This window comes from Nicotiana sylvestris, chromosome 2 (genome assembly GCF_000393655.2).
Source record: "Nicotiana sylvestris chromosome 2, ASM39365v2, whole genome shotgun sequence".
In the NCBI taxonomy this organism is placed as follows: domain Eukaryota; kingdom Viridiplantae; phylum Streptophyta; class Magnoliopsida; order Solanales; family Solanaceae; genus Nicotiana; species Nicotiana sylvestris.
In genome coordinates, this window is record NC_091058.1 from 93,568,651 (window position 1) to 93,582,275 (window position 13,625).

At 37.3% G+C, this 13,625-nt stretch overlaps 1 protein-coding gene across 2 annotated transcripts; it reads right to left on the bottom strand.

Moving 5' to 3' along the window:
- Positions 1-247: 247 nt before the first annotated feature.
- Positions 248-3,439, bottom strand: LOC104234741 (protein DETOXIFICATION 9-like). 2 transcript variants are annotated; one of them, XR_011405055.1, is made up of 6 exons: positions 2,882-3,439; positions 2,697-2,783; positions 2,550-2,606; positions 2,212-2,450; positions 1,574-2,116; positions 248-767 (listed from the first exon to the last, which is right to left on the bottom strand). XR_011405055.1 is itself a non-coding variant. In XM_070167449.1 (6 exons), the coding sequence occupies exons 1-6, from the start codon at positions 3,121-3,123 to the stop codon at positions 714-716; spliced, it is 885 nt and encodes a 294-aa protein (XP_070023550.1). In that variant the 5' UTR covers positions 3,124-3,438; the 3' UTR covers positions 248-713. The 2 variants fall into 2 exon arrangements, 1 of the variants encoding a protein (XP_070023550.1); XM_070167449.1 differs by having other exon boundaries at positions 1,911-2,116; positions 2,882-3,438.
- Between the last annotated feature and the right edge of the window lie 10,186 nt (positions 3,440-13,625).

The following is a 13,625-nucleotide window of genomic DNA, read 5'->3' on the forward strand; positions in this document are numbered from 1 at the left end:
TAGGGGTGTTCATGGTTCGGTTTGGATCGGTTTTTCCCTAAAAAGAAACCAAACCAAGTAAGTCGGTTTTTTAAATATTAGAACCAAACCAATTAAGTCGGTTTTTCTCGATTTGGTTTATGTCGGTTTTTCGGTTTTTTCGGTTATTTGTCGGTTTTTTCTTAAATATAAGACATACACTACCAAATACATATTCCGACGATCACATTTACAATGTAACACTATCAAATCAATTGCCCTTTGAAAAAGCTATTATTTACCAAAATATATTGATAATAATTGAATCAAATAGTGATGAATAATTTAAGGACTCAATTAAAAATATGTTATTTTTAACACGAAATGGATTCTTACACTAAACAAAAGAAAACTACCAATCAAACTAGAATGTAAAGGTAAAGAACTATATTAAAAGTGCAAACTATTAACATTTACCATAAATTTTTTGAAACTTTGAATAACAATATACATATATATATAGGTGTAATAATAAATTTGAAATAGCTATTCCTATAGTCGGTTTGGTTCGGTTTTTTTCTGATTAAAACCAAAACCAAACCAAATTTGATTGGTTTTTAAAATTCAAAACCAAAACCAAACCAAACCAAAAGGTATCGATTTTTTTGGTCGATTTGATTTGATTTTCGGTTTGGTTCGATTTTTCGGATTTTTATGAACACCCCTACGTGTGACATGTGCATCATTTGAGCCATTCAATATTCTGCTGGAAGTTTTCCATCAAACAACCTTTCTCTTACTTCCTTAGCCTGTAATGTTAACACAAAGATAATTCAGAATGGTCGTAAATTCTTGACAAAAAAAAAAATGGAAAAGGGTCATAAATGCCCTTAACCTAATAGAAATGGCTCAAAAATACTCCTCATTCACCTTTTGGCCCAAAAATGCCACTAACATTTTCTTTAGTATCAAAAGTGCCCCTTGAACTCTTTGATTGTTCAATATTAAACAACTTTAGCTTTTGTCATTAAAGTGAGTGTCAAGATATGTATTTTAACACCAAAAATTGTAGCTTTTCAGTTGCCAAAATACAGGTAATTAACTTTAAAATAGCAATTTTATAAATGTTACTTAAAATATAGTAGAATTTTAGCCGAATAAATGGAACCAATTTTTAGGTAAAGAAAGCATACAACCATGTCAATTAATACTTACACCAGAAGATCCAGTTTTTTTACACAGCAAAAAATGAAATTGTGATAATAAACTTGAAAGGAAGAAAAGAAAAATTTAAGTAAGGAACTGGAAGAGAAAAGAAAGAGTTGAAGAACTCTATTAGAATATGTGGGTTGAGTCTAATTATTTTTTTAATGTTGATCAATCAAAGAGTGCCACGTGAATTTGCAAAAGCCCCACATAGTCAACTGTTTTTGTCTGTTAGTTCAAGGGGCACTTTTGATACCAAAGAAAACGTTAGTGGCATTTTTGAGCCAAAAGGTGGATGAGGGGCATTTTTGAGCCATTTCTGATAGGTTAAGGGCATTTATGACCTTTTTCCGGAAAAAAAGACTACATCTCCAGAACAATATCAAATAATTTGTTTAATCACTAATACCTTTTTTAGCCGAGGGTCTATCGGAAACAGTCTCCAAGCCCTTCCAGGGTAGAGGTAAGGCTGCGTACATCCTACCCTCCCCAGACCTCACTCGTTGGATTATATTGGGTGGTTGTTGTTGTTGGTGGTGGTGGATAAACATAGATGATAGACAGAACAAACCAAACAAATACTAACATATTTTTATGTTTTTATTTTTTGACAATTTTCATATGCGAATTTTGTGTCGGATCCTCCAAATTTAGTGTATTTTTGGAGGATCTGACACGGGTACGACAACACTTTTGGAGAGTCAGAGCAACATACATCGCCAATGAAACAAAGATGTAATAGCTACCTGTTTTTCCCAATCTGTGAAAGCAGTGATAAATGAAAGCAGAATTGTTTGCACTGTGGATCCTATGAGTAATCCACTCCAAAGGCCTTTCTCTTTCCAATTCAAAGAGAATCCCATCAATAAAGAAGCAGGAATTCCAACCAAGTAATATGATCCTAAATTAACATAGGCTCCTATATGTTGCCATCCACTTCCTGTTGCTACTCCTGATGCAGGGAATCTAAAGCATATTAAAACAAAACAAAAAAAAAACCCTTAATTACTACTACAGTTAGAAATTAAGTTTGATGAAAATAATAACCTGATAATACTATTTGTATGCTATCCAGGACGATGGAAAGGCAGAGAAGAGGAGTCAGTGCTGTGATAAGAGTGATGACTTCTTTTTCATTTGTGAAAGCATATCCCCATACACTACGGCAGCTAAAAAGAATTGCACTTGCTATCAGGAATTCTGAAGTTGCTAGAGTGAAGACTGCAAATATCGAAACTCTAGCTGCTTTTGGATTTCCAGCTCCTAATTCGTTTGAAATCCGAGTGCTACAAAATGGTCATGAGTTAATTTAAGAATGCCATGTTGTACCATACTAATCGTTACACCAAAAAAGTCGTTGTTTGGAAGTATGTTGAAGAGAAAACCTTGCAGCAGCACCAAAAGAAAAGGGAAAATGGAAATGTATTTGAGAGGTTGTAAGGCTGCACCAAAAAAAATATAAACAATATAAGTTATGAGCTTCTGAATTTTCTAGTTATATGAAAGAGTGAATTGTTACATGATTTGCGTACCAAATAGATAGGACAGAAGTCTCTAGCTGTGGATTTGGCAGCAAACCACAGAGCAATATAATAAGCTCAACTGCCCACCATCTCAAACTACAAAGAAGAGGTAAAAGTACTTAATAAATCAGACCTTAGATGTGATATCAAAAACAGCAGAAAGAGAAGATAAAAGTTATTAACAGTTAAATTACCAAACCATTCCAGCAGATGGAATAGCAAATTGGAAGAATTCTGGCAAAAGAAGGAAAACATCCTTTGAGAAATAGGGACGTGTCTTTTGACATGCTGTCGAATACTTTAAGTAAATCACGTTCAACCAATATGATGAACCAATCGCCATAGCAGCTCCATTGCCCCCTAACTCAAATTTGAATATTAAAGCCCAACTGAGAGGTATGTTAAAGCACAGAGACGCTACTGAGGTCCATACCATTGGAATGAACAAACTCTGAGTCTAGAAGTAACAAACAAGTGACTGAAGAATTGCATAGGGAAAGAGAGTTAAGATGAGACAAATCGAGTATTTTCCAGCTTCTATAGAGATTGAAGGGTCTTGTCCAAATCCATAAAAGCAATTTGCCAGTGAACATCCATAGAAGAGACACTGGCACGCACGCGAATAAAAGAAATATAATGGCAGCACAAGTAATAGTGCCAACTTTCTTATACTGTCGTGCTCCATAGGCCTGCCCACGTAAAGTTTCCAATCCAGCTGCCATTCCATACTGCACGCAAGATTCAGATTCAAGTCAATCTCTGAGATTGTCAGAGCTGTAGGAATCTCTTAATGGTATGAGGCTTCTGGGAAAAACCGTGCAAGTTTGATCCAAAACAGACAATATCACACCATGTTAAGTGTTGAATGGCAGAAATCCCACGTCGGTGAAGTACCATATAAAAGGAGGCCTAATGTTTAGGATTTAAACACACCTCTCATTTGCCTTTTTATTTTCTTAAGGCATTTGTATCTTCTCTCTTTAGTATTATTTCACTTGTATTTTTGGAGTGGAATAAAATATTGGTTGTGTCCGAGTAGTAGGCAAAATTGGCTGAACCTCGTAAATTCTGATATTTCTTTTACTATTGCTTTATTGTCTTATTTAATATTTGGTGGTTGTCATAATTTTTGGTATAGTAGTTGTGACTTATTCACACTATATACATTTGGCTTCCGCAACAATTGGTATCAGAGCCAAGGTACTGTCTAAGTATGCTCTGTGGTTGCAGCATAGTCTGATCTTCCACATCAGAAAAGATTTATCTTGGTAACTGAGTCAAGGTTCTGTCTGAGTATGCTCTGTGGTTGCAGCTTAGTCTGATCTTCCACACCAGAAAGGAAATAATCTTGATTTGTGTCGTCAGCTATTAAATAATATTTGTGTCAAAGATGGGAGACAATAAACAAGAAGAATCTACATCAAGTGTCAACAATACGTCATCATTGGCATCTTCGCTTATGACAAGAATTGTGTCAAATGCGAAATTTGCGGTAGAAATTTTTGACGGGTCCGGACATTTTGGGATGTGGCAAGGCGAGGTTCTAGATGTCCTTTTTCAACAAGGGCTAGATCTGGCCATTGAAGAAAAGAAACCAGATGTTATTGGAGAAGAAGATTGGAGAATTATCAACCGTGTTGCTTGCGGTACCATTCGATCCTACCTTGCTAGAGAGCAGAAATATCCATACACAAAGGAAACTTCTGCAAGTAAATTATGGAAAGCACTGGAGGATAAATTTTTGAAGAAAAACAGTCAAAATAAATTGTACATGAAGAAGAGACTGTTTCACTTCACCTATGTTCCTGGTACCACGATGAATGAACATATCACCAGTTTCAATAAGTTGGTCACAGATTTGCAAAATATGGATACAACTTATGATGATGGTGACTTGGCCTTGATGTTGTTGGCGTCACTTCCTGATGAGTACGAGCACCTTGAAACTACTCTACTCCATGGAAATGACGAAGTTTCTCTTAGAGAAGTTTGTTCGGCTTTGTACAGCTATGAACAAAGAAAGCGAGAAAAACAGAAGGGCGGAGAAGGAGAAGCACTATTTGTGAGGGGTCGTCCTCAAAATCAAACGAGGACAAAGAAGGGAAGATCCAAGTCAAGATCCAGACCCAGCAAAGATGAATGTGCCTTTTGTCGAGAAAAAGGGCACTGGAAGAAAGACTGTCCGAAGTTGAAGAATAAGGCCAAACATAACAATGGAAAGGCCATTATGGATTCAAATGTAGCTGATTGTGATGATTCAGACTTCTCATTAGTTACAACAGAGTCATCAACATCATCAGACATATGGTTGATGGACTCGGCTTGTAGCTATCATATGTGTCCCAACAGGGACTGGTTCGTGGAATTTCAAGAAGGAGAATATGGAGTCATCCACACAGCGGATAACAGCCCTCTTACCTCATATGGCATTGGTTCAATACGATTAAGGAACCATGATGGAATGATCAGAACATTGATAGATGTTCGATATGTACCGGATTTGAAGAAGAATCTCATCTCTGTGGGAGCCCTAGAATCAAAAGGGTTCAAAATCATTGCAGAAAATGGAGTGATGAGAGTATGCTCCGGTGCACTAGTGGTAATGAAGGCTAATCGGAAGAATAATAATATGTACCGCTATCGTGGCAGTACAGTTATTGGGACAGCGACAGTAACATCCAGTGACGACAAAGAGGCAGAAGCAACCAAGCTATGGCACATGCGCTTGGGACATGCTGGAGGAAAATCCTTGAAAACTCTATCAGATCAAGGATTGTTAAAAGGAGTAAAGGCTTGCAACTTGGAGTTTTGTGAGCATTGTGTCAAAGGGAAACAGACAAGGGTTAAATTTGGTACAGCGATCCATAATACTAAAGGCATTTTGGATTATGTACACTCTGATGTTTGGGGTCCTTCCAAAACACCTTCATTGGGTGGGAAGCACTATTTTGTAACCTTTGTTGATGATTTTTCTCGAAGAGTGTGGGTGTATACAATGAAAAACAAAGATGAAGTGCTGGGAATTTTTCTCAAATGGAAGACGATGGTGGAGAATCAAACAGGCAGGAGGATCAAGTGTATTCGCACAGACAATGGAGGTGAATACAAAAATGATCATTTCAATAAGGTCTGTGAAAATGATGGCATCGTCCGACACTTCACTGTTAGACATACACCACAACAGAATGGAGTGGCAGAACGTATGAACCGGACCTTGCTGGAGAAGGTACGGTGTATGTTGTCCAATGCTGGCTTGGGCAAAGAATTTTGGGCTGAGGCAATTACATATGCATGCCACCTCATTAATCGTCTACCATCTGCTGCTATTGATGGCAAGACACCATTTGAAAAATGGTATGGAAAGTCTGCTGTAGATTATGACTCTTTGTACGTGTTTGGCTCAACTGCATACTATTATGTGACAAAGTTAAAATTGGATCCAAGGGCAAAAAAGGCTATTTTTATGGGAATTACTTCTGGAGTCAAAGGATATCGCTTATGGTGTCCTATGACAAAGAAAGTAATATTCAGCAGGGATGTTACCTTTGATGAATCTGCTATGGTAAATAAGGTAACAGAAGATACCAAACAAAATGAAGATGCTTCTAAGCAGGTGGAGTTTGAGGGAAAATTTATTTTTCCTACACAAGAAGCAGAGGAGGAAACAAATGAAGATTATCCTCTGGAAGGAGAGCCAGTAGAGGAGATTTCAACTCAGGAACCTCAACAACAACTTGAATCAATAGCAACCAGCAGGCCAAAAAGGACAATAACGAAACATGTTCATCTCATAGAGACGGTTGCTTGTGCAACCTCAATTGTAGCTGATGATGTTCCTACCACTTATAAAGACGCAGTCCAAAGTTCAGAAGAAGATAAGTGGAGGATTGCCATGAATGATGAAATACAGTCCCTTCATCAGAATCATACATGGAGATTGGCCAATCTCCCGAAGGGAAAGAAAGCAATTGGGTGCAAATGGGTATTTGCAAAGAAGGAAGGATTTCCTAACCAAGTAGATGTTCGCTACAAAGCAAGATTGGTGGCCAAAGGATATGCTCAAAAGGAGGGAATTGATTACAATGAAGTGTTTTCTCCAGTTGTAAAACATTCCTCCATTAGAATTATGTTGGCTTTGGTAGCACAGTTGGATTTGGAACTAGTTCAGATGGATGTAAAAACTGCGTTTTTACATGGAATCTTGGAGGAGGAAATCTACATGACTCAGCCAGAAGGATTCAAAGTTGTTGGAAAAGAAAATATGGTGTGCAAACTTGAAAAATTGTTGTACGGATTGAAACAATCTTCTAGACAATGGTACAAGCGATTTGACGAGTTTATGCTGCGGCAAGGGTACAAGAGAAGCAAATACGATCATTGTGTATATTTGCGCAAGCTTAAAGATGGTTCCTTTGTATATCTTCTCCTATATGTTGATGATATGTTGATAGCTTCCAAGAATTTGGAAGAAATTGATAAGTTGAAAATTCAACTGAAGAAGGAGTTCGAGATGAAGGATTTGGGTGAGGCAAAGAAAATTCTTGGCATGAAGATAATAAGAGATAGACGTTCAAAGAAACTCTGTTTATCTCAGAAAGAATATTTGAAAAGAGTACTACAACATTTTGGCATAGATGAAAAGACTAAGCCAGTTAGTACTCCACTTGCTCCCCATTTTAAGCTAAGTAATACTATGTCGCCAAAGGATGAAGCTGAACGAGAGTATATGTCAAAGGTACCATACACAAATGTTGTTGGTAGCTTGATGTATGCAATGGTCTGTACGAGACCTGACATTTCACAAGCTGTTGGAGTTATTAGCAGATATATGCATAATCCAGGAAAGGAGCTTTGACAAGCTGTGAAGTGGATTCTACGGTATATTCATAATACTGTAGATGTTGGGTTAGTTTTTTAGCAGGAAGGCAATTAGTCTGTAGTTGGATATTGTGACTCAAATTTTGCGGGTGATCTGGACAAACGAAGATCAACTACTGGTTATGTGTTTACTTTTTCAAAAACACCGGTTAGTTGGAAGTCTACTTTGCAGTCAACATTGCTTTGTCTACAATAGAGGCAGAATACATGGCTATTACAGAGGCTGTGAAGGAGGCAATTTGGCTTCAAGGGTTGCTAAAGGAGCTTGGTGTTGAACAAAAAAATATCACAATTTTTTGTGATAGTCAAAGTGCTATTCAATTAGCGAAGAACCAAGTTTATCATGCAAGGACGAAGTACATTGATGTTTGGTATCATTTCGTACGAGAAATCATAGAAGAAGGTGGAGTCACGGTGAAAAAAATTCATACTACAGAGAATCCTGCTGATATGCTGACAAAAGTGGTAACTGCGGTCAAGTTTCAACATTGTTTGGATTTGATCAACATTGTTGAACACTGAAGATTGAAGATGAAGACACAACTAAAATTTTGTTATTGAGAGAAAATTGAAGATGTGAAATTTTGCCAAGGTGGAGATTTGTTGAATGGCAGAAATCCCACATCGGTGAAGTACCAATTTTGGTTGGTACTTCACCCTATAAAAGGAGGCCTAATGTTTAGGATTTAAACACACCTCTCATTTGCCTTTTTATTTTCTTAAGGCATTTGTATCTTCTCTCTTTAGTATTATTTCACTTGTATTTTTGGAGTGGAATAAAATATTGGTTGTGTCCGAGGAGTAGGCAAAATTGGCTGAACCTCGTAAATTCTAGTGTTTCTTTTATTATTGCTTTATTGTCTTATTTATTATTTGGTGGCTGTCATAATTTTTGGTATAGTAGTTGTGACTTATTCACACTATATATATTTGGCTTCCGCAACATTAAGAGTATCTTTAGGCTGGTTGAGCCCGCCAGAAATTAATTATACACACTGACTGTTAGTGTACTTGGTTGTTATAATGTGTAGAAAGATTAGAAAATTTATCGAAGGAGGAGCTTACAACGAGAGAGAAGCCAGTGACATTGCAATAAGATGTGGCAATGGAGACACTAGAGAGCGAGAGTTCACTTAGATGACCCAATATAACCACTGGCGCGTAGCGCAACAGGAACTGCGATACCTTCACCACTATCATTGGAATCGCAATGCGACTTACCTCTTTCAGCTCTTCTTTAAACACTACCCTTTTGCTGATCTCGGCATTAAATGGCAACAAAGGATTTTCCATTTCAAACTTCTTTTTCGATCTCCCTTATGAACAGCTGCTTAGGCTTCAAATTAACAACAATCTTTTATGGTTCAATATATTTGATAGTGTTGGAATATATACCAAAGCGGAAGCAATAGCAGAATCTTATTCACGTGTAATCTAAACAACTAGCACGTATGGAGATTTTAGGGTTACCTCTTGAAGCGTAAACACAACAAATCTATGTCGTTCTCCAGTTCCTCAGTTGATACCATACACCAGCAGATTTCCACAGTCTTCTACTATGTTACCCAAACAACAACCGAAAATAGAGAATTTTGGGTGGGCAAAATTCTAGTAGAAACCGCAGTCAGAATCTTTTTTTTTAAACGTCCAACCCTTATATCCATATATATAGCTGCGTTTTTAGGTCAAAACCGTTTTCAAAACCTGTTAGGTTTCCTTCTCCCACTAAGGTACGGTTTCCATGTTTTCTTTCCCACTAAGTAACAGTTTCCACTATTTTCTATTATTTAGGCACAGTAGGGACCACATAATTTAATTAACAAGGCTTCCTATTATGATATTAATTTCGAAATTTTGAAATTAATTTCCATCATAATAAATTACGAATTATTCCACTAAAAATTCGTAATTGCACTCCTTAGTTCAATTTTGAAATTCTTCCATAAAACCTTATTTAACTCCCCATGTTAAGATTCAGATACTAATCAATCAAATTAAATTACTGACTATTTAATTTATTGATTACTTCCTTTAGACTTACACTTAACTTATTTCATGTGTCGGATACAAAATCCACCGGCCGGGTTTACACATGAAAACTTATAAGCTTTCATAAAGGAGTATCATCAATCTCAAAATCGAGACATGGATTCCATCAACTAATTATTACTTCGCCAATGTATATCATTGTTATCCAATTTACCAGGCTTATTGACTCGCGAAAGAATCTCGCCTTTTAATAAATCAAAACAACAAGTGACATACACAACTAATAATAATTATATCAGGATTAAGAGTATAAGTACATTAAATGGACTAGAGAAATTATTTTATAAAGTCAGTATAAAATACTCATCTCTACTTGATCCGTTCAATACATACAAAATGTACTAGCACAAGAAGTTGGAATTAAACCATTCCCATAATCAAGATAAATTATATTTAATCTTGTGCTACAATCATTCCGATGATTTGTCCAATTCCATCATTAGATTGTGAACATTAACTTTTATGTCTTACAAGAACCGATGATTTAATCTTCCGTGTATAAGCTAAACTCTATACACTAAATCATCTACTATGTAAGCAATGGACGCACAAACCAACACATGATCTATTTAAAATGAAACTTTATTGAATTTAAACAAGTAAATAAATAATTGTTCATAAAGAATACTATAACAATACGCATGGCTTATAGTATATTCTAACAATCTCCCACTTAGACTAATAACCATGCGTCTACAATTTTGACACTCATTCCTTCTACATGCTTATCAAAAGTCTTCTGTGGTAAGCTCTTAGTAAACGGATCTGCCAAGTTGTTCTCTGACGCAATCTTGGTGACCACTACATCCCCTCTCTGCACTATATCACGAATTAAATGATATTTACGCTCAATGTGCTTTGCCCTCTTATGGCTTCGTGGCTCCTTCGAATTTGCAACTGCACCACTATTATCATAGTAAATCGTAATTGGCGCTTGAATCGAGGGAACCACAACCAACTCTCTCAGGAAGTTACCGAGCCAAACTGCCTCTTTGGCTGCCTCAGAGGCTGCCACATATTCGGCTTCCATGGTGGAATCAGCAACACAAGATTGTTTGATACTCCTCCAACTTATGGCTCCACCTCCAAGAGTAAACACATTACCTGAGGTAGACTTTCTAGAATCTCTGTCTGATTGGAAATCCGAATCAATATATCCAATAGGTACCAGGTCATCCGAATGGTAGATCAACATGTAATCCCTAGTTCTTTTCAGGTACTTGATTATATGTTTAACTGCCGTCCAATGCTCTTTCCCAGTATTAGACTAAAATCTGCTAACAACGCCAACAGAAAAGCAGATATCAGGCCTAGTGCATAACATACCATACATGAGGCTCCCCACAGCTGATGCATAAGGGACCGCCTTCATCTTTTCTATCTCTTCATCAGTCTTAGGAGACTGATCTTTAGATAGAGAAATTCCATGTATGAAAGGAAGAAATCCTTTCTTGGAATCATGCATGCTAAACCTGGAGAGTATTGTATCAATAAGAAGACCTTGGGACAAGCCTAATATCCTTTTCTTGCGATCTCGCAAGAGTTGATCCCAAGGATATGAGCTGTTTCTCCCAAATCTTTCATATCAAAATGTGTGGACAACCACTGCTTAACTGAATTCAACATGCCCACATTATTTCCTATGAGCAGTATGTCATCTACATATAAGATCAAAAACACCACTTTGTCCCCATCCCACTTTTTGTATACACAAGATTCGTTAAGACACTGATCAAAACCAAAAGTTTTAATCGCCTTATCAAAACAAGTGTTCCATGCCCTAGATGCCTGTTTTAGTCCATAAATGGACCTTTTAAGCTTACACAACATGTGCTCTTTGCCACTTTCCATAAAACCGTCTGGTTGCATCATATAGATGCACTCATCAAGACTTCCATTAAGGAAAGCTGTCTTGACATCCATTTGCCAAATCTCATAATCATAATGAGCAGCAATGGATAAGAGAATCCTTATAGACTTAAGCATGGCTACCGGCGAGAAGGTTTCCTCATAGTCAATCCCTTCTTTCTGAGTAAACCCTTTCGCTACAAGCCTTGCTTTAAAAGTTTGTACTTTTCCGTCTACACCTCTCTTTTTCTTATAGATCCATTTGCATCCAATGGGTTTAACCCCATCAGTTGGTTCTACAAGATCCCAAACCTGATTAGAGTACATAGACTCCATCTCTGATTTCATAGCAGCAACCCACTTATCGGCATCCTTATCATGTAGTGCTTGGTCGTAATTGACAGGTTCGGAGGTAGGCTCCTCAGGGATCCTATCATATGATTCTCCCAAGAGCGTATAACAAACGGGCTGTCTTATATCTCTCCCACTACGACTACGCACTACACCAGTTGCAAATACATCACTTTGATTTTGTGGTTGAACCACAACATCATCAGGAACCTGAGTCTCCATACTATCCTCAGGGATATCAACGACTTCTTCCTGTTGTGCAGTCTGCTCAACATGACTCCCACTACTTTGTGGTAGTATGACTGCGGGCACTTGTTCTTGTGGGATATTAAGTCTATTGACATTTCTCCCACTACTCAATGGTATGTCAAAATCGACTTCCGGGGTTTGGATATGGTCGTTTTGATTTTCAGATGACTGAGTTTCCATTCCTTTGCTAAGTTCCTGTAAAACGAGTTTACTTCTAGGAACATGGTTCATCAAATAGTCCTCTTCTAGAAACTTGGCATTTGTGCTAACAATTACCTTTTTCTCTTTAGGACAATAGAATAAACCACCTTTCGTCCCTTTTGGATAACCTATAAACACGCATACATCCGTTCTTGCCTCCAATTTATCCGTTTTCCCCTTTAGCACATGTGCCGGACAACCCCAAACTCGAATATGCCGCAGACTAGGCTTGCGCCCAGTCCACAATTCTGTAGGGGTCAAGGGTACTGACTTTGAAGGAACTAAGTTCAGAACATAATTCGCCGTTTCTAAGGCATGTCCCCAAAAAGACGAAGGCAAATCAGAATAACTCATCATTGATCTAACCATTTCCATAAGAGTCCTATTTCTTCTTTCAGCTACACCATTTTGTTGTGGAGTTTCAAGTGCAGATAATTGAGATGTAATTCCACATTCTGATAAATAACCAATGAAGTCCGTAGAGAGGTACTCCCCACCACGATCAGATCGTAGTGTCTTGATATGTTTATTATGTCGCTTTTCAGTCTCAGTCTTGAATTCTTTGAACTTTTCAAAACATTCAGACTTTCGACGCAACAAATAAATATATCCATATTTTGAGTAATCATCTGTGAAAGTCACAAAATACTCAAAACCACCTCTTGCTTGGACATTCATTGGACCACACAAATCAGAATGAATTAACTCTAATTTATCACTTGCCCGATTTCCTTTTGAGGGGAAATTTCGTTTTGTCATTTTTCCTTCTAAACAAGATTCACAAGTTGGTAGTGCCTCCACTTTCAATGAACTTAAAGGTCCATCCTTGACCAACCTGGAAATTCTGTTTAGATTTATATGACCCAAACGCAAGTGCCATAAATATGTTTCACTCAATTCAGAAGAACATTTTCTCTTACTTGGTAAATCAACATTATTCAGTTCTTTAGGTGGTAACGGTTTAGGAATAGAGTCAACAACAAAAAGACCATTAATCAATGTAGCCGAAGAGAGATAACGCTTATTATGAGTAATAACACATTTATCAACGTCATGACAATTAAAATCATAACCATCTCTCATAGCGCTAGAAACCAAAATTAGATTCCTTCTAACGGAAGGTACACATAATGTGTCTTTTAAAGCTAAAACTCTACCACTACCAAACGAAATACTAATATTTCCTAATGCTAAAGCTGGGGCTGCTGAACCGTCTGCTTGATAAACATTGATTTCTCCTCTACTTAGCCGCCGCGTTATCTGAAACCCCTACAAATAAGTGCAGATATGATTAGTGGCTCCCGAATCTACACACCATGACATGGTAGAAACAGTCGCTAAAAATGTTTCAACGACAAGTAG

Coding starts and splice junctions, on each gene's coding strand:
- LOC104234741 (XM_070167449.1), bottom strand. CDS start 3,123: ATGGTATGGACCTCAGTAGCGTCTCTGTGCTTTAACATACCTCTCAGT. Junction 2,784..2,881: donor CCATCTGCTGGAATGGTTTG/GTAATTTAACTG, acceptor TCTTCTTTGTAG/TTTGAGATGGTGGGCAGTTG. Junction 2,451..2,549: donor TCTTTTGGTGCTGCTGCAAG/GTTTTCTCTTCA, acceptor ACCATTTTGTAG/CACTCGGATTTCAAACGAAT.